Raw genomic sequence first — 26,144 nt, forward strand, 5'->3', positions numbered from 1 at the left:
TCACGAGGGTTTGTAATTTCAGGAATGATAAATACGTTTAGTGGTTTATTTTGTCTTCATCTGTTTGCATATAAATTGTTCCTGGTTTCATGTGCCTGACTTGTTTATTTAAATCACCGAACCTGGAAAGGTATATACACTCTATTTTGCCTACGCTTGTCGTTAAATTCAGAAAACCTGCAAATGTCTAAATCACCTCAATGTACTTTTATCTAACCGGTTATAGTCTTCTATACCTTGTTTTACAGAACCAACATTAGCGATTGCGATTTTTCTTGTGCAATTTGATGACCTAAGTGTTTGCGTATTCCTACGGACAACGAGTCTAGAATATAATAATACACTTAATTCAGATACAAATAGCAAAATTTTGTACAGACGCACATTTCGTCTAAACCAGCGACGCTCGAATAAAATAGTTAGCAATACAAAGTTGTAAAGCATTTAGGACCAAACATTCCTAAAAGCGTTGCCAAAAACAGCGAAGGTAATTTATTCATGAGGTAGAAACGTCTGAGTTCTCAAAAAATATAAGCCTATGGGTCGTGTCATGTACCATAAATATCTTGTTACCATTACATAGCTATGCCGAAGTAATTATTTGTCCTACAGTAATCGGATATGTTCTACAATGCCTTATAGGAGTGACTTCAAGTAGTTTCAATTTTGTAATTTCAGTGAGAGTGGAATTTGTGTCAAGAACTTTCCCATTTGATTAAAAAAAAGATTTCTAATCTACATGTATCTCTTTTTCAACTTTGGTCGTTTGTGTTTATGATTATAAATTTGCGCAAAATGGCGAGCATTAACTTGCAGAGTGTCTTTATTATGTTGCGATGTTACACTATTGTTTCCGATAAGGGAAAAGATTGGTACCTATCAAAACATTTAAATCCGATGCATTTGTTTGTACCAGTCTTAAGTCAGAAATCAGATGTTTCAGTAGTTGTTGTTTATTGATGTGGTTTCTCATTTCTCGTATGCGATATATATTAAACCGTTGGTTTTCCCGTTTTAATGGTTTTACACATGTTATTTTTAGGGTCCTTTATAGCCTGATGTGTGGTGTCATGAGTGCCAATTAGAACACTCTCTCATCCAGGACACAATTTGTAAAAGTAAACCATTATAGGTCACAGTACGGTCGTCAACACATGAAGATCATTGGCTCACCTGTTTTTATGAGGAACAATGTTTTCGGGTTTACTGGTATACAACTGATGCATTTGATTGTACATAATATGTTGCAGTGACACCTTTGACGTGTAAATTGAACTGAGAGGTGTCTCTTGCTTGTACTTTATCACAAGTAGACGGAACAATGGTATATATGAGTGTCTCAGATGGTAGCGTGTACGGGTAATATATTATCGGATTAAACACATTAATTTTGTCTAGAGGTTTTTGATGTGTTAACCGGCGAGATTAACTCACTAACTGAATAACAGTCCGATGGTGTTTTTGAGTAAGAGCACATGTTTACACATCCTTGGCCTCTAGAAAAGACGTTGGTTTTGTTTTTCAACCTAATTTTGCTGAAAATTCAAAGATCCCCGCATGTATGTTTACTGCGCATGAATAGACTAATGTGACGGTGCATGTTGAAAGAAGTTTCGGAAACATCGTTTATCGAAGTGTAAACCAAGAGAAAATTTCTAATCGACCAATCTATTTCATGTATTTATAGATATGCAAATCATAACAGAATTATGACTGCTTGAATGATATGGTTATATTTATTTTTTCTCATTTGACCGATGTTCGAATCTAAATCGAATATGTACTAATATGTTTGCTAAATTTAATCATGACTTTTTTTAGCAGACTACCACAATAAAATTTCCACAATTAGTACAATGTCCAACCATTTTTCTTGTTTATTGACGTAAACCCTACGAAGTTCAATTATAAAATGCGAACGACTATCATTCACATTTTTAAATGTCATCAAATTTCTACATGTTCACATTTTTAAATGTCATCAAATTTCTACATAAAAACAACTATTGTATCTTGACACGTGAATAAATAAACATTTGTAAACAGTTAAACATTTCCGTCTTATTAACTAGGATCATATATAGGAATTGTTTTTCTAGTCCTCTTTAAGAAATTATTATGTTTTATCATTTTTAAGATCTAAACTGTATTTTCATTCAAGTTTTAATCACTTAGCACTTGGTTCTGGTTAAGCACAATTAAGGTATTGTTAGGGGAAATTCAAATAATATAATAATTGAGGTCAAGTGACAGGTGTTGAATATTATGTAGTCGGTCTGATACCTCTTTAGTCCCAAATTTCTCGTGGTTTTCATTTCGATTTTCGTTTGCCCGAAAATGCAACCTTCTGTCACTAAGAAGATTATGTTACGCCATGCAATGCAAACTGTAAGACAAATTTGAAGAGTTTGTTCTGCTTCTTTTCATAAAAAAGAAATGTCAACATACAAGTTCCCTGGTTTGAGGACGCGATAAGTTGCTCTTTCTAACACAACACTTTAATCAAACAAAACTTTTCTGAATCTGTCATTTTGACAATGCTTGGTTTTTTTTAATTGACCAAATATTTCTTACTTTTGGAGTACGTTTTTTTTCTAAAAATATCGATATTCCGATGGGAAATGACTGTTACCTTTCTTGACGGCTTACTCTATTATTTATAATAAGATCGAGCTTTGACTGCGGGATCACCAGCATTGTCACATTAAACTATAATATAAAAAAGAATGTGTGGTATCATTGCCGATGAGACAACTCTCAACCATAGAACAAACGACACAAAAAAGCCAACAGGTCAATGTAAAGCATTAAACAATGGGTAAAGCTCATACGTTTGTACCGCAAATTCAGCTTTGAAAGGCCCCTAAATGATAATTGTAAAAACATTCATAAAAGAAAACCTATATCTGTCTTATATCTATCTAAATGAGTTGCAGGAACTATGTTTGTAGTCAGATTTACCAAACGAACATTTAATCAAATAGTAGAATGTTTGCTTTATAAGATGCTTTGAAGTATAGTGTAAAAAGTTGAGAAGTAAAAACAGAATAAAAGGATTATTGCAAGCACGGAATTTATATAAGACATCCAAAGATTTTTTATAAAATTTAAATATAGTTAATTCCACTATTTGTTTATTTTTTTATTACAAATGAAAGGCTAATGATAAGTTTTTTTTATAGTAGTTTAGAACTATATGTAAAAGCACTAATATTTCGTTGTATACCACTAACTAAAGTCCGAGATAAAACGATATCTCAATACGTTTTGTGTAGTTTAGATAAACAATACATAATAGGGACCTTCACATGTTAAGAAGAGGCCTTTAGTTGTGATGTTTGTTTACAAAATAATTTTATTCTTAATAACCACCAATATAGATCTCATCCTTTATAAAAAAAATGACGTATAAACAAATACCAACAACAACGAACAAATTGCAATTTCAGTAAGATATCATGACTTGGTATAGACCGTGTTATACTTAAACTAGTTTTTCGTAATCCCACCTACTACTTTCTTTGTGTTGGCTAAAGAAAATGAACAGTACGAAGAAGCTGCACATTCCAGCTAATAAAAGGATTACAAATAACTTGGATCTGAAAAACCAAAGAATTTAAAGCAGAATAAAATGGGTTTAATACTGCATGTAGCGAGATGAGGTTACCACAGTTGCTTGATGATTACTGTCTCTCTAGAAAACAAAAACAAAAAGTAATCGGCATGAAAAAGCGTATGCAAAGTCAGATTCAGGCATACATTAGGTAATTTAAAACTTTATTCATTAAGTAATGTTGTTGAATAACTATTTTTTTAACGTGACACAGAAAACAATAAAAGAAACAAAAACACATATAAAAAGAAAGGGTTCACATTTTGAAACCCATAAGAAAACAAATTTATCAAAGCAAATAATAATGACACAACAGGTTTTAGTATAATATGTTGTTTCTACGAAAGACTGCGATTTTCAATAAATGTTAGTCAAGCCGTACGCGTACTGAACGACTCAAAATTCAATATAAACGGTTTTTTTTAAATCATAGTTCTATTGGCTTCAATTTATCAACATTCAATTTATTACACAATTATACTTGTTCTTTTTTCAAAAAAATACTCGGGATTAAATGGAGAATAAGAAAAGTACAATCTTCATTAGGTTTGTATTGATATATAATATTCATCTTCCGTCTTTCTGTCTTACAAAATGATCGTATGCGTTTTCATTCCCAAAATCTTTTCGTTCATGACTTCCAGAATCATAAACATTATCAATTGCATGGTTATAAATGTTTTCCAAGTCCTTGTCATTGCTTCTACCAGCACAGTCGTATGTACCTTCTTTTGACATACAATACTCATCATTTTCGGCAAGGACTGGTTTGGCAAGATCATAAGATTGTTTATTGTTAATAATTTTTGACCGGTCAAATCCGGTTTCCGTGGGATCTAAAACGGTATAATTGTTTATCACACTGGGTTTATCTTCTGTTGAATGCCAAACGCTTATGTTGGCTATATGATCAATTTCCTCATATTGATTGCCTTTGGTTTCAAATTTTCCCTTGGTTTCATCTTCAAGAGGTGCAATATGTTTGCTTTCATCGTTAGTTTCTGTTACCACGGTTTTATCATCTCCGAAATGACTACCAGCACATGCGTGTGGTCCTACTTTAGACATAGCAGAATTATCATGTTCTGCATTGATAGTTCTAGTTAAATCATACGACTTGGTTTTGTCAGACAATTTTGATCGGTCAGACTCGGTTCCTTTCTGATCTAAAACTGTATTAGTTTCTGTTTCCCTGGGTTTATCTCCTGTTGAATGACAAACGCTTGTGATAGCTGTTGGATCAATCTCCTCATATTGATTGCCTTTGGTTTCAACTTTTTCCTTGGATTCATCTTTAAGAGGAACAATATGTTTGCTTCCATCTTCGGATTTTGTAACCACGGTTTCATCATCTCTTGAATGAAAACCAGCACAAGCGTGTGGTCCTACGACATTAATAGTTCTAGTAACATCATAAGATAGGGTTTCGTCGGACATATTTGATCGGTCTAATTCGGTTTCCTTCTGATCTAAAACTGTATGATTTTCTGTTTCTACGGATTTATCTTCTGTTGAACGACAAGAGCTTGTTATGACTGTAGGATCGATAACATCATATTGATTCACTTTGGTTTCATTTTTATTTCGGGTTTCATTTTCAAGAGGTGCAATTTGTTTGCGTTCTTCCTCGAATTTTACATTGTTTATAATTTCATTAGAGTTAGTCATAGCTATATTCGTAAAAGCATATTGGTTATTTGTACTTTGAAGAACTTCATATTGTGGTGGACTCGAAGACTGTTGTAGAGCTATTGTTTGATGTCCGGTATTGTCATTTCCTTGAAGATTTTCAATCTTTTCTAAATTGTATTTCTCCATTAAAAACCTGAATTGAAACAACATATCTTTTATGTATTGATATAACTAGAAAACTTGGTTTGTTGATAAATGATTTATTAAAAGAATATTCCTACCATTACCGTAGATATTGAGACACATTAGAAGTTGGGTGCCATACTTTCCAAATAGAGTGCAGTCTAATAAAACGTACACAAAAAAAATCAATTTTATAATTCATTTGTTTATAGAACTTGTTTGAGTGTAAATCTTTTGACATGTTTAATATTTACACTTGAGAGAACTTAAAGGTATGAATTATAAGATTATCGATCTACAGTGACCATATGAACGAATGTTGCATTATCTTTGTAGCAGCAGCTGAACTCAAACTAATATAATTGTGGTTTATTTTACAGTCAATAACCACTATGCGTACATGTCATCTCAAATCTCATTAAATCTCAAAGGGATTACGGCAATTTTGCCAGTCACATACTTATTTGTATTAAACGTGCTTTTTACATAAATTTGATTAAGCTTGAAATTAGTAAATGAGCATAGAACATGTAATTTCTGAATATTGTTGACAAGTTTCCCAGTGTAACAGGTGTAAACTTTTTGTACACGTTGTAGCCGTTGAGTTTCCCTTAAATTTGTTTGGTTGGCTTCAGATGTTTTAGTTAAAAGTTTTTAGAGTAGTGTTTGCTCACTAATTAGCCTTCTGGTTTTTGTGGATGTTTTTGCAGTGATGCTGGTTGACTTGATTACTAAAACGGTGTATTGGGCGTAGTAAATGTGCGCATGGTATATGAAAAATGTGGATTTCCAAACCCGTCTTGCTGTAAATTCATTCAAGTAAAACGGCAAACTTATTTTTCTAATTGAACTTACCTTCTGATTAAACAAATCATAGCTACAATGAACACCAGCACGAATGAACCAATAACCAACCCCACAATTAGACCTGTAAATAATCTGTCGATTTGTGAATTATATGGCTTAAACCGTTTGATTGATACTAGTACTTGTTGATAGGTAGTGTTGATTTTTTATTGACTTAAAGACGAATCAATGGATTGTATCTGTATACTTTTATGTGGAAAATGAACAAACCATGCCGTATATAGGAAACACATGCTGTAATAAAGCAGCTAATAATATGAATGCAACACAAAGCATATGAATCCAAGCTGAGATGTTGATGTAATGTAATATAAGAATGATTTCTGGTAAACAAAACCCAAAGAGACCCTTCATTAGAATGCTTGATTAGTGATATATTAATGAAAAAAAAGAGATTATATCATTTTTACCACCGATAACCTTATTAATTAACATTAACATTTGCTATGGTTCGTGTAGGTTGTCAAAACAATTCTGCTTTTAATTTTTGCAAATCAAATACATTTGAAAAAAAATATTACATTAAAATATCTTGGAATATGAATAATTTATAATTGATATACAGACATACATTATTTTTTTTGGTGATATATACAATGTATCATGTACGATTATATTTATGTGAAATAGTTTCACATTTAACAACTTTCCTATTTCTAAATTAACATTTTTATTTGTCCAAATTCATCTTTATTACGTATCATAATTGATACTATGTAGACTTATACTGCCTTTATTTCACTTTAATGTTTATGCTAAATGTTGTGTTTACAATTTACTTTCAGATGCAAACTTGAATAACATTACCATGATATATTTTATTCTAATTTTGAAATCTTTAAATAAAAAAAAGTAAAAAATAAGATGTTTTTTAGAAGGTATTTTTTTGCTGTATACATTTCTTAAACTGTGTATATCATGTACATCATACCTTGCGAGACGGCTTCTGAAGTCGATAGAAAAGGAACAGTTGTTTCTACAGCTTGAAAAAAATAACAATTAATACAGATAAGTTGAGTGTTATTTTTAACGTCTTTGATAATGCAAATTCTCATTTTGGAGACACTCCTCTGTAGGTAAATGCTCTCGGAAATTTAGTTGCAAGTGATTTATTTTCTAAAATATTTTTTTCTCTCATATATTTATCGATGTTTATGGTTTACTAGTAGAAAGTGTAAGAGACTAGGTGGTATAAACTTGTCACATGACTCAGGAAAAGCACTCATCAAATGTAACGTTTGAGACGAAACATGTGCAAAGTTTCAAAACTTGCAAAACCAAAAGGTGCACCTCTTTGTCATACTTAATTGACAAATAAAGGTTACAATTATACAGTTGTTATTACATTTCTACATCTAGATTTTTCTGGGAATATAAATCGAATCAGATCTCAATTTTCATAGATATAGCAACATGTTGTATGAGTGCCAATGAGACAACTCTCCATCCAAGTCGCAATTTATAAAAGTAAACAATGATAGGTCAAGGTACGGTCTTCAACACAGAGTATTGGCTCATACCAAACAGCAAGCTATAAAGCCCCCGAAAAAAATGCCCTATTGTTTATTAAATCTGAGAAAAAAAACAGATTTTTTTTTACATTTTTAATAGTGGGAAATTGTGTTTTCCTGACCTTTGTTCTATGTTTGACAGGAATTCCACCGGTCACATCGTTACAACCGGGCATTGCAGAAAGTATATTAAATGGCGTTGTAACGATCAAGGTAGGTGTAAGGAGGGCATGACAGTTGGATATTGTCACTCCACGTTTTAAATACCGAAAACTCTATGAAAATCATTAACCACAAGTTTTGTAGAATTTGATGGACAAAATCAGCGGACGAACGACGAACTCTAAGTGATACCAATGATGACATGAAGTAAAGGTCCAATGAACTTAACATTAAGTGATTAATCGAATATGTACATTTTGGGTCTTTACAATTTATAAGATATGTTTATTTTGACATTCATACCTTTCGATAGAGCTTCTGATGTTGACAGCGAAGGAACTGTTGTTTCTGCAATTTTAAATGACAGGTTTAACGTTAAACATATTATTGCTGAAAAGCTATTGATCATTACATTTGTAGACCAAGATTGCGGAACATTCAAAGTTTGTGTCCTTTTTTTAGAATATCAATCGATTTGTCGTTTTAAGCATATTTATTTGCAACTAATAAATTATCTTGAATAATAGGTTTGAACTTTTTTATATATGGTGTTGATAAATTTTAGAAAGAAGTTATAAAATACGAAATTATGATTGCAATTAACAAGCTGCGGTTGAATACTGCATTTTAAATCCTAATTAACATCATATTCATGATCATGCTTATTTAAACATATTTGTTAAAGGTTGAAGCAATAGTGTTTTTCGTTTTTTTCTCTTCGTAATACGTGTAATAGACATTAATCAAAATGGTGTTTTCTTGCATTGATAACAACGTTGTTTTATGAAATCTTCTAGCAAGAAAGTCATCCGATATTTAGAATGCACTTACCAGCAGACATTTCTCTATGAGATAACGTTTTTTCCTTAATTTTTATTTATTTTAGACATAATTGATTTTGGTGAACTGATTGTATATATCTTTCATGTCAGCTTAAACAAGAAAAACAGAGCAATGTCCGTCACTGTACTTCCGTACGGAATGGTATCATTACCTGACATCATATGAGCCTTTTTAATGAAAGGAGGATTATTTAAGTCTTCTTGTGTAAGACCTACCTGCACTTGAATCGTCTCTTGAAGTAGCATCTAATGCAATTGTAGTAGTATCCTCAACTAAAAATAGAAATTAAAGGAAATCTTTATAATTGTATCACTACAGTTTAAATAGAAAAAAATGTTAAAACAAAATTTCATCATGCTTTAAATTCAACTTTTAATAAATCATATTAAAATGTGAAGTCTTTCCTGGTACGGTTTTTGTTGCTGTGTGTAGGACAATACAAACTGCTATAACATATGACACCATATGAATTTTGATGGGTACTTACCATATATATAGTAATTGTAAGTGTCATCATGTTATATTTCTTTAGAACATTGAACGTAACAATTGTTGTAGTACATGCAAAATAAATGAAGATGGAAGGAATAAGTATCATCTTACATCAAATTCTATTGTTATTTTTTCAAGATACATCATCGTCACGTGCTTGATCAGCTCAAAATCAGCACGTCTGTGTTGACATGAACTATCATTAATATGGTGATAGTTTTATAAAACAACTGATTACAAAATGTGAGTTTAAAAAAACAGGAAAGATTTTCAAACGCAAGATAAGACTTTATTTGGAAAAACCTTTCTGAAGTTTGTTCTTTATGTGTCCGTTTCTCCTTTTTTTTTTATTAAAACGTCACTGACGCGTCGTTTGTAAATGGAATTACACAATTGTTATCCTTATGGTCTATACTTATATATATATATATATACGTATATAAGTGCCTATAAATAGCAGCACATGTTAATAACTCAATTTATATATTAACATGTGACACTTGTGGCATTCCGTATGTGGGAGAAACAATTGACAAATTTAATATTCGGCTCAATAACCATCGTTCATCGTACAAAACCAACAAAAACTTCCCTCTCACTAGACATTTTCGTTCAACGAAACATCCTTTTGATAATGTTACTTTCCAAATTATAGAAGTCAACACCGAGTGGGACATCACGGAGAGAAGGAGAAGCGAAAACTTTTGGATCCACCAACTCCACACTTTAGAACCTGATCGTCTTAACGAAAAAGACGAGAAAAGATACAGGGAAGATAAAGAATAATTTAAAACAAAGCATCGTCCTTTTTATCCCGTAATATTGGTCAATGGACGTTGCTTACTTCAACTTCCAATTATGTATTTTCAAGGCAGCTAAATTCAAATGCAACATAGACATTGAGCTGCAAAATTTTCTTATTTTCAAGGCAGCTAAGTGCAATATATACGTTGAGCTGCAAAAGTTTATCATCTACATCCGATTTCACCTGGATAGATGCACGCTTGATAAAGCTAGTTGGTCTAGCGAAATATTGCGTTTATTTTCATCATTTTGTAAATATTTTAAACACACTTATATTTACATACTAAACAGTGTGTTAAAATTACATTGTTAGGCAATCTATATATATATAACAATAAAGTGCAAGGGCTGCCTAAATTTGGGAAGTTCACAACTGGAGAAATGCTGACATCTGTTTTGTCCAGAAGTTAAGCCGACCCTAAATTGTGTAATTAAGGATATTGAATCCCTTTTTTTTTTTTTTAACTTTCTTTACCTTTACTTGAACTTTCACTGGTAGAAGGTAACTCAGCTGAAAACAAAAACACTTAAAGTTTATCATTATATCAGTTAAAGAGAAGCAAAACATACAAGAAAGACATGCAAACTCATAAGTCAAAATAAACGAACCCGTGGTTAAAAAAGAAAAAAAAAGACAAACAACAACACAGAAAACCAAAGCCTGCGCAAACCGAACAGTTAAATAAATCTCTACAAAACTACCAACAAATAAATGAACACTAGATCTGCATAAGTACACATGCCTCGCTTCCCTTCTGTATAGTATTGAATTGTATGTTACAATCCTTAATATCTGTTTTTATATTACACGTACTACAAACTTTACTCTATCATTGAATGATGGAAATCAAGACAGCGTGACACGGTCATGCATACCTTCCAATCATTCGATAATACAAATTGGATTTTTCAATCATTCGATACATGACATATAATTGACGTTTTGCAGATGGTTCCAAGAAACGTACTTAACCATGCAAAATACACGTTGAAAAAACCACAACATAAAATGAGATCAAGGTCATATCGACCTTACCAGACGAACCCCTCAACAAATACTCCCTCGTTAACAAAATACAATTGATCTATTGCTCATTGTACAATGTATCTGTGCCAGAGTTAACCATGGAGTTAAACGTTCAATAATTCTTACCTGACAAGCACGTACTATCTTATATACCAACAACATTTATCCTATTTATTACAATAAAGGAAAAAAATCACATGATAACTTTACATTTTTTAAGCAATCACTGAACGATTAAACGATTGGTAAATTTGACGCCCTTTTAACAAAATTGAATTTCCCGTGGTGTGTAGTTTATGTTTATAATTGGAGCCAGAGTGCCGGGAAAGAACCTTTTTCGTCTTAGACATATTAAAGCAATTAAATTTTATTTTTTCTAAAATATTACCTTCACATTTGTATTCGACCGAAAGCCAATTTGAATGAAAACATCTTTGGTCTTCCATTTTCGGTTCCGGAAGATCGAAGGTGCAAATTTCTGAATTGTTCATACCATTACATACAGTTGTAACTGAAGTTTGGACAGCTTGGTATACGGTCGAACAGTTGTCAACTTCTGGATCAAATACTAAAGATGTGTCATTAAATTGTAGATAATGTTTTGAACATTCATGAAGCGATATAGATTCATCAATGTTGTGACATTCCTGGGAAGTTGTAATCAAACCTACAAATAACAAACCGGATAATTTAACAACTTAAGAATAAAAATAAGACAAGAATAATTAAAGATAATAAGAAAAATAGCAATTACAATAATGATAATACTAAGAATAATAAAATTAGAATAATACAAAATAAATAATAACTGAAAAAGTTATTAACTCTGAATTTTATGTTAATAAATCAGGGAACTAAAATAAAAGGTAACAACATCACTGCTATACATTGAAACAAATAAGACATTATAACAACAATCAGGTAATCTTTGACATTTTTAAGACCTCCCATTCAATGTCAACCTTCCCTTTTTACTTAAAAAACCATAACTAGTTTCACTCTATAAAAAATAGTATGTAGATGAACTATACGGCTTCTAAGAAGTAACGATAGCAAAAATCTAAATTAGGAACATGACTTTGACCTTCGTAATGTGTTTTTTTTTTTGGTCTCAAGCTCTCTTTCATAGTTTGAATAATATCATTACTCAGCTTACATGTACACAATATTGTATTTGTTTTTCGGGAAGCTTCAAATTAATTGAACAGCTACAGTCCTTTAAAAATCAAGGAAGAGGAAATTGTGCCATTACAAGTTGAAAATATTGTTTTACATGCAGAGGACCCACTTCTTTTAAATGATTACATTTTTTTTCAGAAACTTATTACCTCCGTGGATGCACAATTTTACAAACACTGTTTAATTTACGATACAGTGTCTTAACCGGTTAAAGTATTGTTATAATGACAAGTAAAATGTCATTTTCATTGTGTTGATGCTAAACCGGTCATACAAACAAACCTAGTGCAGTGAATAATATTTAACAACAGAGCAGTATGGGCCTACATATCGTTCTCTAACTCGTGAAAGATCAGCAAGCCCTTCAGTCTTCCCTGTGACAAGATATGTATAGCACGGAAAGACATACACATGGATGAAAATATCACAATGCCCCTTACTGAGAAGTATACTCAACACAATGCGAAAGTATACAATGAGTATTCTTTAAAAAAATATGTTTGATTTTAATGATTGATATAATCAAAAAGATGCTGATCTTAAAATATCCTTCTGATTATCATTCTTACCTGAACACGAACGCTCAAGTAGTAAAATATCATCTAACGCTATAACACTCCAATAACCAGTTCCTCGATCCCCTTCAAATATAATCCTGTACGCTTCTGATTTAGAAATTATTGTAAAACTAGCAAAGTTCCACTGGCCTAAGTTACTTCCGTTCTGTGACCAACGCAGCTCAGTGGTGTTCCCTGATTCTGTGTAAACTCTTAATGTATCTGGGTCTAGTCTATACATATGATACCAGAAAGTTAAACAAATATCACCCTCAGGGTTAATAAAGGAACTTGTCAATTTTGACTTCTTATCAGACGGTTTTTCGCCTTCAACTTGAAGGTAAATGTAATGTCCATCAACTGTTGGAATGAAAAAAAAAAAAATCAAACAAATGGAAAAAGATCATAAAATAGAGGTTAAAATAATAATTTATTGACAACAGCATCTGACTTTGTATACTCACTTTCTGTCTATGTAATGAAGAACAAAGCGACATTTATTAGAAAAGGTAAGTTTTACAGGGAAATATGGAACTGATTTTCATGACACATCAACAATATGACAGGAATCATAAGCAGACATTGAATAGGCCAAATGATGTCTTCGACACTGGACAAAAACATGAATAGTATATTCATTGATTGATTGATGTGTAACACCACTTTCAAAACTGCTTGTTCTTGGTCGTAAGTTTTTATTGTTGAATAATCCGGGATGCACAAGAAAGAACACTGACCCTCGGTAGTTGAAATGACAATTCTAGATAAAATTAATTTTGGAATCGAGGGCATCTGCAACTTTATAAGCTTGGTCGATCATATTATATTAATAGTCTATGTGAACATGATTTATTTATTAATTCTTACTGGTGAATAGCTTTCTGTGATTGTGAGTATTTCTCTAACAGGGATATTGATTGTTGTTATGCATGTTATGTAAGTTCTTTCGTGCGTAATGCCAATTTGAGGAGTCGAGCAATTTTAAAGTGATGTGTTATAAAGTACTAGCAGTGCTTGAACTAGTGTCCTTAGTTGATATAAGGGGCGGATACAACTATTGCTATATGTAAAAACAATCACAATTTAAATGTAAATAAAAACATCATAGATACCAGGATTAAATTTTGTGTTTGAATAAACGTTCGTAACCAATGGTTGTTGAATGAGGTCAACACAGCGAAAATATTTCTCTCTTCTTACCACAAGTGGTTGAAACACATCATAGACAGTCACCTTATATTGAGGTGAATACTTGATTAAAATTTAACCAACCTCAACGAGGTCGATTAAATAAAAAGATTAGGGTCGACTGAATATATAAATTTAACGGAGTGATAAATAAAAGGAGTAGGTCCGGTAAGGACTCATTTTGGCCTCAAATTTCAGTTTCATCTGACGAAAGATTTTGACCACTTTTTAAAGACTTAAGTGTCTATTTCACTTGATTTAATTAGTATAAGTGAAAGATTTTAACTGATTTAGTCATTAAAAACGATCCGATTCAAGCTCAAATATGCCAAAAAACGTCACTTTTCAGATGGTTTTTGTCAAAAATGAAAGTGGCCGCATCCGTGTTCATCCACAACCTTTATATATGTTATGTATTATCATAAAATACAACTTACATTTCAATATTATGGATGAACACGAATGCGGCCACTTTCGTTTTACAAGGAAACCGTCTAAAATTTAACTAAAATGATAGAATTTTGAAGATTTCAGTAATTTAGCATGACTTAATGGTGCTACAACCCGATATATGTGCATTGTATTGTCAAAAACAGCGCATATTTATGTAGCAGAAGCATTCAACTGTCCAATACATAACTAAAAGTTTACATTTTAACAATTTTGTAAAACTGTTATATTTTGGGGCCAAAAAGGGGTCTTACCGGACCTACTCCTTTAACGACTGATATACTTTTAACGACCAATTGAACAACATGGCCCTTACCTGTTTGACAACCAGTCGTTGATGAAAGAGGGACGAAAGATACCAAAGGGACAGTCAAACTCATAAATCTAAAACAAACTGACAACGCCATGGCTAAAAATGAAAAAGACAAACAAACAGCAGCACACACGACACAACATAGAAAACTAAAGAATAAACATCACGAACCCCACCAAAAAACTAGGGGGAAAATCACGGCTGCAAAAGCTTTATTATATCCCTTAACATGTTCACTGTATCATGTTAAACATGTTAAATGAAAACATCTACTTCAGACATATCAGAAAATGGATGTATATTGGTTTGTCAATGATAAAGACCGTATCAACCCCCAAATATAATCTCTGAAGAAGATGTCTCGAGTTGATGATGCAAAAGCAATATGATGTTCTCTATGTAGTGATAGCAGTCCTGTCGAACACCAACTTTTATATTTATACTCTTTGGATAATAAATATAAGGGGAATTGATCCCTTTCCTTTCTGTATGAAAAGTAATTTGAGAATTTGATATATCAACAACTATACAGTAAACTATCATCATCATTGGCGTTGACGTTAGAGAGAATACATTGTGAATACATATCATTTATGAATAGAAAATATTCTTGCAATCAGACTGTTATCAGGGTTGTTAAAATATTTATAGTAACATGTATTATTAAAAATTACCAATCAGGACGTATTTCTTTGGATCCATATTAATATACGTCATTATTATTATTCAAGTACAGTTGATTAGAGTCAACTATAAAGTTTATTGGAAGTCTTCATTAAAATAACAGTCACTTTACTTGAAATTTGAGAGAATTAAATTAGCAAACAACAAAAACATGAAAACTTATCATATGTAGTTTGTAAATTATCAAATTATCATGTAAGCCCATACCAGTTCCGAAGGTGTGATCAGTCTCCGGTCTAATTGTTCTGTCTCCTTTTGTATTAGTTGTCCAAATGTATGTCCTATTGTTAGAACTTGCCAACCAACTACATTCTGCTTCAAAGTTACAGTCCAAGAAGAAAGCTTAATGTAAAATTTTCTCGATAGTTTAATAGAGCATTGATAGTAAAGTGAACAATTGGGCAATTAAAAACCTGTATTGACATTTTTATACACATTTCCTGGCCAACTTTAAACAAACATACCCCAAAAAGATAATATACAAACATCTTTCGAAAAATTGTCATTGTTGTGCGATACGGTGGCATCATTTTGTCTGGATTGTAAAATATTTTGACACTCGGTAAAAACTGTTTTAATGTCAAAATATAGACATGGAGAAAATCTTTCTGTTTAAATACTTTGTTTTTCTTTTTTCCTGAAATTAGTTTCAAAACTAGATATATATATATATATATACAACATTATGTGAAAACGTCGAAATTAACAGTTATAGTGTGACCGTGTCTTCAAGTTTACTTAAAATATATAAAGTAAAAATACCTCTTTTATTACACGATCCAGGCAGTAGTGAAATATCATCTACTGCTATATTATCCCTATCCGTTGCACCTCGAACCCCTTCTAAAGTCATTTGGTATTGATCTAACATTGAAATATCAACGAATGCTAACTGCCATAACTCTGGTCCATTTCCTGATCTTGACCACAGTTTCTGTGTAATATTCTCTGATACAAGGTAAACAATTAACGTTCCATTTTCATTTCCATACATATGGAACCAGAAAGTAAAACACACATCACCTTTTAAAGACACAGTTGCACTTGTAAAATTTGACTTTTGCCCTGGTTCTATGTTTGATGAATTGAGGTAGATGTAATTTCCATCATCTGTTGGATATAACAACTTGAACTGTAGTATGGTTAACATAAAAACAATTACAAAGCTGATATACATAAAAAAATAGATTTAAGGAGATGTGGAATGATTGCCCATGAAACAACTACCAATCAAAGCAGTTATAGGCAACCATACGGTCTTAACTAGTGAGAAATACACATACCGCATAGAAGGCTACCTTGTTCTTTCACGGCAATGGTGTTGAGGTAAGCAGACGTTTTTATTTCTTGACGTCTACAACACCAAACTTGATCCCAAAACTGAACAGTGTATTTCTTCTATACTGACAACACTAGTGTTTGTGTTATTCATTTAATAGTGTTAGCATGTGTTAGTCCTTGAAAGTATGACTATGCTATAATTTCAAATAATTCGTCAATGTTGGGAAAAAGACCATACATATAAATTGTAAATTTAGTATTAATAATCGGTTGAAAAAGACGTTATTTTGAAATTATTTGTTATCCTCTAAGGTAAATAACTACACAGAGGGTTTATCTTTATTTATAAGACACAATGACATTCATCTCAAATTTGTATTCGTAGGGTATGGTTATTAAAGCACACGTACTGATGTTTAGGACATTATTTGGATGAGTAATTAATCTCACTGTAAAAGCGTAAAAAATAATATTTATTGTTATAATGGTAAATGTATTCGTGAAGAAAATAAAGGATTTGTCTTGTTTTTTTTGTTTGCTAGGTCAACCTTTAACGTGTACATGTATGCTAATTTTATCCCCGTTATTTTATTTTCGATCTATGAGTTTGAACGTTCCTCTGGTATCTTTTGTCCCTATTTTACCACACTTATGTGAGCAATCCAAACAGACACAATTAATTGATAAGACACAAATTTGGTTCAAGCAGTGAAAACTTTCAACACAATTGAAACTGAATTAAAATGGAACAGTTTACGTGAAGTGGACGTACCTTTCCAATAATGTCTCTTAACATGCTTAATGTAAAACTGCATGTCGACTATATACGAATGTCATTTAGGCTTTTTAACATTTTAAAACTCTGATATTTAGCGTTCCTGTTCAGGTACATATAGACTGTTCCAGAAGCAAAATATATTTATCATAATTATAATATAATTTAACTAATAGAATTTAATAAACAACTTACAAAATCCGTATGTATGATCAACCATCGGCCCGGTATCATTATGATTAGTTCCGCCAGAAATTACAGCCCACATATAATCAGATTCCTTCTCTACATTCCATTGGCAATTATCTTTTTCAAAATTGCAATCAAGGCTAGAAACTATAAAGAGTTTTTTTTTTCTTCAGTGATTATAGAGGTCAATACATATGAATGTTTTTATGCATGATATAAGTACTTTTTGGTAACGGAAAACAGTAAAGTCATTTCAAGAAAAGGATACAGAGCTATGACATGTATGAATGATAGGGATACAATTCGTAATCTAAACTTGTTTGGAAAATTTATAAGAACACTTAAAATGTCTCTGCAGTGATGACAGTGATCATCTTCAAGTCAAAAATCCTCACGAAGCTCCGTACACAAAGGTTAGTGTCCGGTATATAAGCAACCATTTGTCCTTACAAACTGATCACAAGAACACTGTGACACTGTTTACTCGCGTAGTGACATTAACTATATGTGGATTGCAAAGAACTGAAAAGAACTCTGGACAATTTAACATCTCGCATATTATCTTATAAATATACCAAACCATCGACCTTTTTCACCATTTAGCCACCATTACAACATGTAAAAAAATTAAGTTATGTCTAGAAAAAATCCACAATACTAACCGCCATAATAAGGGTACTATACTGTATCAATTAATTTGTTTGAGGTATTGTGCCCCGCTTGTTTTGCTAAAAATAAGCTCGAAATTAAAACATGCTAATCCCGGGAACAAGTGTTCAGTTTGCTAAACTTTCTAATTGGAAAAATATTTGTGAAATTTTGAGGTTGCATATTCAGCATTTGAACATTGTTGAACAAGAATCATAACAGTCTTAACTGATAAACCACGATTATTAGAAAATATATGTTATTTAAAGAGAAAAACGTGTCATACCTTTCTTACAATCGGTGTTGGTAAGAGAGATATCGTCAATAGCGATTTCACTTTTACTTCCGTTTCCACGAATGGCTTTAAACATAATATGATATGGCCCTGTATCATTCAATGACAGTGACTGGAAATACCATTTGTTTCCTTGATAAGCTGATTCATTCCACAGTTCAACAGTACGATTATCGTTCAGTTGAAATACTTTCAATGTGTTGATGTGTTCCCCATACATGTGATACCAAAATGTCAAACATTGCTTTGGATTTGGTCCTATCAAACCAGAAAGCAAATCAGTTTCCTCATTTGGCTGCGACTCTGTTTCGGACATTGTGTATATATAGTATCCATCACCTAAAAAATATTTGTTATAAAAAAGAAGATATGGTATGATTGACAATGAGACCACTGTCCACAAGAGACCAAAATGACACAGACATTAACAACTATAAGTCACTGTACGGCCTTCAACAATGATCAAAGCCCATACCGCATAGTCAGCAATAAAAGCTCTCGATATGACAATGTAAAACAATTCAAACGAGAAAACTAACGGCCTTATTTATATGAAAAAATTAACGAAAAACAAATATGTAACACTTAAACAAACGACAACCACTGAATTACAGGCTCCTGACTTGGGACAGGCACATACTTAAATAATGTGTCGGGGTTAAGCATTTTAGCGGGATCCCAATCCTACCCCTAACCTGGGACAGTGGTATAACAGTACAACATAAGAACGAACTATACAAATCAGTTGAAAAAGGCTTAACTCATCAGATGAACAAAAATACAAGTGGACGTGGCCGGGTACTTGTCCATCCCGACAACAAAAAGACACAAGGAACATATCTGAGAGTACTCGCAGTTATATGACAGCTAGTTCAAAGCCACTAACAACTAATAAAAACAATAATACATCTTAGACTAAACTATCAATCCGTACACATCGAACATCCAATAGATTTAGTGTAAAGACGTCATAATCAGTCAGAGAAAAACATGACCTTGTGCAATGCCAAGTTACAGGTATCGACAGATTGTAGATCTATGAACGTTAGTATACAATGATAGGGATGCAAAAGTAAACACACTACAGAATGCGCTTTGTAAATACAGCTGTTTCTCAAACCACGCCTGTTTTTGGGAGATATAGAATATTCATAGATAATCAATTTTGTTTACGTACTGGTTCCCAGTGAAGAACTCTATGTTTCATCTCATTGAGACTTAACTTGGGAACGTTACCAGTGAATATACATATGCATATTGTTTATTTTGAAATCTCTGGTAATCCTACGGTCAAGGTAGGGGTAGTTAATACATTAAGTGTTAGTTAAAACTCTTAGAAGTTCGGGGCATATACACGTTGAAAGTATGCCGCACAGCCCTATATTTTGACCTTTGAAAAAAAGTAGTGCATATGAACGTTCCATCCTAGGATAAAATATTTTTCAAAACTTCATAGTAAAAGTGGTACAGTTTTACTCGGAAAATGAGTTCCTATAGGAAAATGCATTGTTGATATTTACAGAAATGCAACCTACAAGAAGGTTTTAAAGTTTCTCCGGTATCGGTTGAACTGTTTACAATTGCAAGTAAACGTCTCAATTCGTATATGATCTTTTTCATGATACTTTCCTGAATATAGATGGACTTGTTTTTCGGACGTTATCACGAGATATTTGGCTAATATGTTTGCTACAGTTGGCACAAAAATTTTCCTTACGGAAGTACAATATCGTATTTTTTCCCCTTACATTGTGTCTAGATAAGACTTATTACTGTTCCCACCATGCGTAATACGAGGAATGCAACTATAGGGGCAGAATCTGCCAACCTTTATAACCCTTTTGTGCTCATGCGGCGTAAAGCAAACACCAATCATTCAATCTACCAACTCTTCCACCTGATACCATCAATAGATTGCGGTTGGGTGTGTGTTAACTATGCAGAAGCGTATAAAGACAATAATGTAGGAGTATCCTTAACTTTAAGTTCCGATTTATATATATGATGTTTTCGCACTATATTATTCAAAGTGACTATGTTGAAAAAAAAGTTACATCACAAAAAAACTGAACTCCGAGGAAAATTCAAAACGGAAAGTCCCTAATCAAATGGAAAAATCCAATGATAAAACAAAAAAGCATTTCACGCATTGAAATAAAAAAAATTACAACAGTTAAGTCTGATTCATATCTTCACTTTCATCTAGAAATTGACAATCACGGTCGGTTGAGAATAAAACACTTGGACAGAAGAGTTGATTTAAACTTCCAAATTGGAATCTTTTAATTTCTACACAGTAATATATAAGCAGGGCCTCTCGTTAGTCTTCTATCTTAGTGTATTGTGAACTTATGTTGTTTTTAATATTATGTAGTGTTTGTTTCTTCGATGGCGTACGCGTTGTCAATTAATATCAACTTATGAGTTTTGAATGCTTACGCCTCTTTATCGACGGTGGTGCAATTCTGTGTTTATTGTTCAAGTAAATTCTTAATACGATGCAAAGTTGAAATGAATTGAATTAAATGAAATGAATCCTTTTGATAACAAATATAAGTTGTACATACACTGTCATTATATCTATGCACGAATCTACCCTGAATTTCTATTATTTGTCTTGAAAGCATCAGATTTTTCACGTTAACATAGATAAGAAAAAAATGATCAAACGCATGAAATAAAAAACAAATATAATTATAATTCATGTTTGGAGATTCCTTAATGGAAAAATTCATTCATCTGATCTTTTTAAAATGCAAACGTATAATTCATGGCTGTAGTTTGTTTTCAATATTATCAACGATTAAGGATATGTTTTTTTGATTATACCAACTTGTTCGGCAAAAATTAAAGTGCTTTATTATATTTCTTTTATTAAATTTATTTTGGGGTAGTGGTACATTTTATTAAATTCATGTCTGTATTGCTACTTTACCAGTCGCAGTTGTGTCTCTGTCTGGTCCTGTAAAATTTTCAGGAGATGTTTTGCGTCCATGTGTCCACTGGTAAGTTCCATTACTAATGACCGACCAACCGCACAGATCAGTTTCGAAATCACAACTACCGTTAACAGTTCCTGTAACAGGTTTTTTAATACGATTAAATTACATGAAATTAATCATGTAATATAATATAAATATATACATATATGTTATACTTATTTTTTCCATTTCTTGTAAATTATGATCTATTTAATGTGCACTTGCATTACATATGCATATAAAATAACAGTTAAAGGGCAGTAGCATAAATATACACGTAATACATTTACTCTCTAAACTGGGTGGACACCTTTGGTTAATTTTTAACTTAAATGTACTATGAAAATCGACCAGACATCAAACTTTTGTTATACAGAATTACTAAATTTTAAAGCTTTTTTCGTTAAAATGGCATCTTGAGGGTTCTCTTTTTATGTATTTTTTTTTAAATATCATTTTTTGTCTGTTTACTATATTTAATCTATTAGCCTTCATATTCAATATAGCTAAATAATTAAAAGCAATATTTACTTGTGCATGAATATGAAATAGAAACGTGTCCATAATTATTGAAGAGGCATGAATTTGGAATAATCTTTGAGATAGTGCAGGATTTTTCTTTATTACAACTCCTTTTGATGTCATTCGCCTCTTCTCCTGTCAGATTACAATGCTTATATTCTGAGCATGGTGTCGGATATTGTTTCACATTTAAATCGACTATTGTAATTGTTGTGTTGGCGGTACAGCTGATTATACTTGAGTTGCTTATAAAGGTATCTTCTAGAAAACCTGCAAAAGTAATGTAATGAATATCAATACATTTGGGAAGTTTGTTTTAGTTATAACGACTTAGTAATTTTTACCCTGCCTCTCTGCGTTTGATGTTCAATTTGATTAATTTAATACGAAACTATAGCTATATATCTTCATATATCGTAAACGTGAATAGTTAAACGGTATTACATATACAAAACATTTAAATAGTTTTAGAAGTACTTACCCGTATAGTTTTGTTCAATTGAAAAAACATGCACAAATAAATGTAGCAACGATAATAAAACTTTCAGATTATAATCCATGTTTTTAAAGGAAGTTTAACTGACACAAGAGAAAATGTTTAAGGTATATTTCCTTGTTTTTAATCAATATTCACAGTCACACAAATACGCTTTATCTAAATATCAAAGGTGTACCAAAAATTCAATTAAAGAATACGTGTATGTTTTATTTATACATTTATAAAGACAAAAACAAGGAAGATGATATGTTGAATAATGGAGAGAAATAGGAAACCTTTGCATAGTAGTAAATACACATTTAACATTGTCATAAAATGATGCTCTTTGAATCATTTGCTGTTTATGTGACGTTTTATTAAGTTATGATCAGTATTCAAAAGGAAATTAAATAGAATCAGTTACATTGACTTTAAAGTTACGAACTTATTTCAACTTTTAGATAAACAGAAGAACATTATCATCCCTCTCCTCCTCCTCATTTTCATGCAACATCATTATACTCATCTAGACTATTGCAAGTTTGATGCGAGCAACAATTTCATGTTATTGTCATTTGCTGATCTTTAACTAACGATGACGTCAGAGCGCCAAACTAACTTACAAGTTTAAACTGTTCAAAAAGGAATATCGTCAAGTAACACATCACATTAGTGTAGAACCAGTTTACCTGAATTTTTAAAATATCATCTAGCGCTGGCATTATCTTAAGATTTTATTAGATCGGCGTGCAATTTTCATAGATATTCCTGTAAAATTTAGCGATGCAAAATTTTGAATCAAATATAATTTAAGAAGGAAGAAAACTGATATGATCATACGATATCAATCAACGGAACAAAGGAAAAACACCTGTGGTCACGTTATGTTAATAATGAATTTATAACACAAAACTCTTACATTGTCAACGCACCCAGCTAGCTTGTTTTACTTGATGTTTTTTTTTCCGATTTATACACTCGTGTTTTTTCGATTATGTGTTTTTTCCTAATTGATTTGCTATATTTTAACATCACTGGTGTAAGTCGACGTTGGTTAGCACTCAACTAGTATAACTTTAAAAAAAATGCATTGCAGATGTTAATATATGTGACGAAAAAGTGTTTAAGTATGGAGACTTAAACTAAAGTGTGTATTCTTGTGTTTGTGCTTTGTTGTTTGGTGTCTACGTTTCACACGTCCACGGACGACAAATGCCAAGTATACTCTTTAACAGGGTAGCCCTAAAAATCTCTGGTAGCGTGATTAAGGGAATCCTGGTCACATAAATAAATAAATGGATCCTGGTGTAGTCTGAACGAAGTCTTGCAAGTTAACATAAACACAAAGTCGATTAAAAGTTCAATACTGTATTATTCAAAATCCAAAGTACATGTTACAGTAATACAAGTTTACAACATCTTAACTGCAGGCTCAACAATACGGTGACATAATCCTAAATCTTCTACGTACACTCCTCTCGTACACAACATCGTCTCTCTCGTATATCGTATCCCGTCTCTACAACTATTTCTCTCTTTTATACTACTCTAATAACCTGATTACAATATGGTTAAATGACTCTGAACAAATAAATATTCTACAGGAGCTAAATTACAGGAGCCCGGAGCCCGGAGCCCGGAGCTAAGGTCAATCGAAACTGAGGTCAACTAAGACACCTGCATCAACATCGTAACGGGGCACCAGCTGATTAACATGATTGATTTGACATTTAACAAGTACAATCTGATTGAAAGCGATAAAAATAGAAATAGGAATTACTTGATAACGTTTAATGAGAATAATTAATCTGATTACACCATGATGATTATGATGATTAAACCCAGTGATGCATGTAATAAACGAAAAACGTTACATATACATCTAATTAATCAAATAGCAAGATATGGAAAGAAAAGCTGTATGGTTTATAATTAGAAAGGAAAATCAAATAACAGAAGTTATTATTTTATTTAAAAAATAATAAACAGCAATGGCAAATATCATTTGATAAAAAGGGTAAATATATTTAAAACATTTTAAAAGTACATCTATCTCTAATCTGTTTAGTTGAGAAAAAAGGAATCTTAACAAATTAATAACAGTACAATGTTATGATGATAAAACATTTTACTTGTGGCTATGGTATATTTTAACATTTTTTTTTATAAATAATATATAATATGTTTACACACTAGTCTATAGACATCATGATAATTGGGATTGTCCTGTACCGTTATTTTTATATCATTTGTTTTCTTTTTTTTTTTGGTTTTTTTTTGGTTTTCTTTCTTTCTTTTTGTTTGTTTTTATTTATCTTTAATCAATTTTAGCGTAATGGTTTCTATCTTCCTTATAAGAAGGAAATAATAGTAAAATAATTCTCAACCTATTCAACCGAATTATTTTTCTATTTTAATATAAACATGATAAAAATGCAATAATAGAATTTAAAATAGAAACGGAAATAAAAGCACAAAATTATGATTTAAAAAGTGTATTATTTCTCGAATGATTTATTCGTTTGTTTCTGTTTTAATAAAAGTGTAATGAGAGTTATCTGTTCTACCGAACCTTGGGACGCCTAATTTTGTTATATAAATATATATATATATCGTGTGTTATAAGCAGTTCTTCATTATAACGAATATTCATTTTTAATGACAATAATTGGTATAAAGAGTCAACTGCCGAATTTGGTGTAGGTTTTTTCTGTATGAAATTGGTACTGATCGTTGTTAGAGTGCATTAGCTGACAGAATCAATTTCATAACAGCGTGAAAAACCACCCTTCTTATTTTGACAATATTACTGAATTATTTACCTTTAACTTGTTTGTCATCGGCTATCAATGACAGTGACTCAGTCTGTCAGAGGCCTTCAAGTAGGGATTCAAATAGAATAAAAGAGTAAAGTACATGCAGGTGCAAGCGATTTTTTTTTTTTTTTTTATAAAGTTTTCAGCATTTAATCCAACACAAAAGGTTAAGTCCTCTGCTAGATGTTCGTATTATTTGATTTAGACATTTAGAATTTCTAGATACCCACACAGTATAAATGTTTTAACACGTGCGATATGACAAGCGGGCGTTACAGACTAACTGTCACCTAATCTGACCCAGTCAAGAAATGATCTTGTTCACGCTGTTGAGATAGGAATCTCAAAAGAATCAGAAGGTAAGTTCTGAATTATTTATAGGTGTTGTCTTGGTGATCAATTTATGATATCTCTCACTATATCATAGTTTTAAGAAGTATTTCCAAAGAAACACAGAGAAATGTACAATAGAGATAATAGACAATGATAGATAGTTGAAGGACATTCAAACAAAAAGTAAAAAAATAAGAAGCTGCCAACGCTATTGCAAACAACATCACCTGACAAACAACAGTAGACAAAACACCTTACTAGGCACTGATCAATATAAATGCCATCAACAACCGGTAGTAATTTCATGTGCTCTACATGTCG

At 31.9% G+C, this 26,144-nt stretch overlaps 1 protein-coding gene across 1 annotated transcript; it reads right to left on the reverse strand.

The window, feature by feature from the left end:
- Positions 1-3,365: 3,365 nt before the first annotated feature.
- Positions 3,366-23,118, reverse strand: LOC139488658 (MAM and LDL-receptor class A domain-containing protein 1-like). The gene is made up of 15 exons (XM_071274462.1): positions 22,678-23,118; positions 22,206-22,466; positions 21,629-21,769; positions 18,685-19,032; positions 17,757-17,897; positions 16,268-16,615; positions 15,713-15,847; positions 12,883-13,230; positions 11,523-11,801; positions 10,583-10,618; positions 9,027-9,083; positions 8,272-8,316; positions 7,227-7,277; positions 6,284-6,356; positions 3,366-5,438 (listed from the first exon to the last, which is right to left on the reverse strand). Exons 1-15 carry the CDS (start codon positions 22,754-22,756, stop codon positions 4,181-4,183), a joined length of 3,600 nt encoding a protein of 1,199 aa, XP_071130563.1. The 5' UTR covers positions 22,757-23,118; the 3' UTR covers positions 3,366-4,180.
- Between the last annotated feature and the right edge of the window lie 3,026 nt (positions 23,119-26,144).

The sequence above is a fragment of the Mytilus edulis genome, chromosome 9 (genome assembly GCF_963676685.1).
Source record: "Mytilus edulis chromosome 9, xbMytEdul2.2, whole genome shotgun sequence".
Taxonomy (NCBI): Eukaryota; Metazoa; Mollusca; class Bivalvia; order Mytilida; family Mytilidae; genus Mytilus; species Mytilus edulis.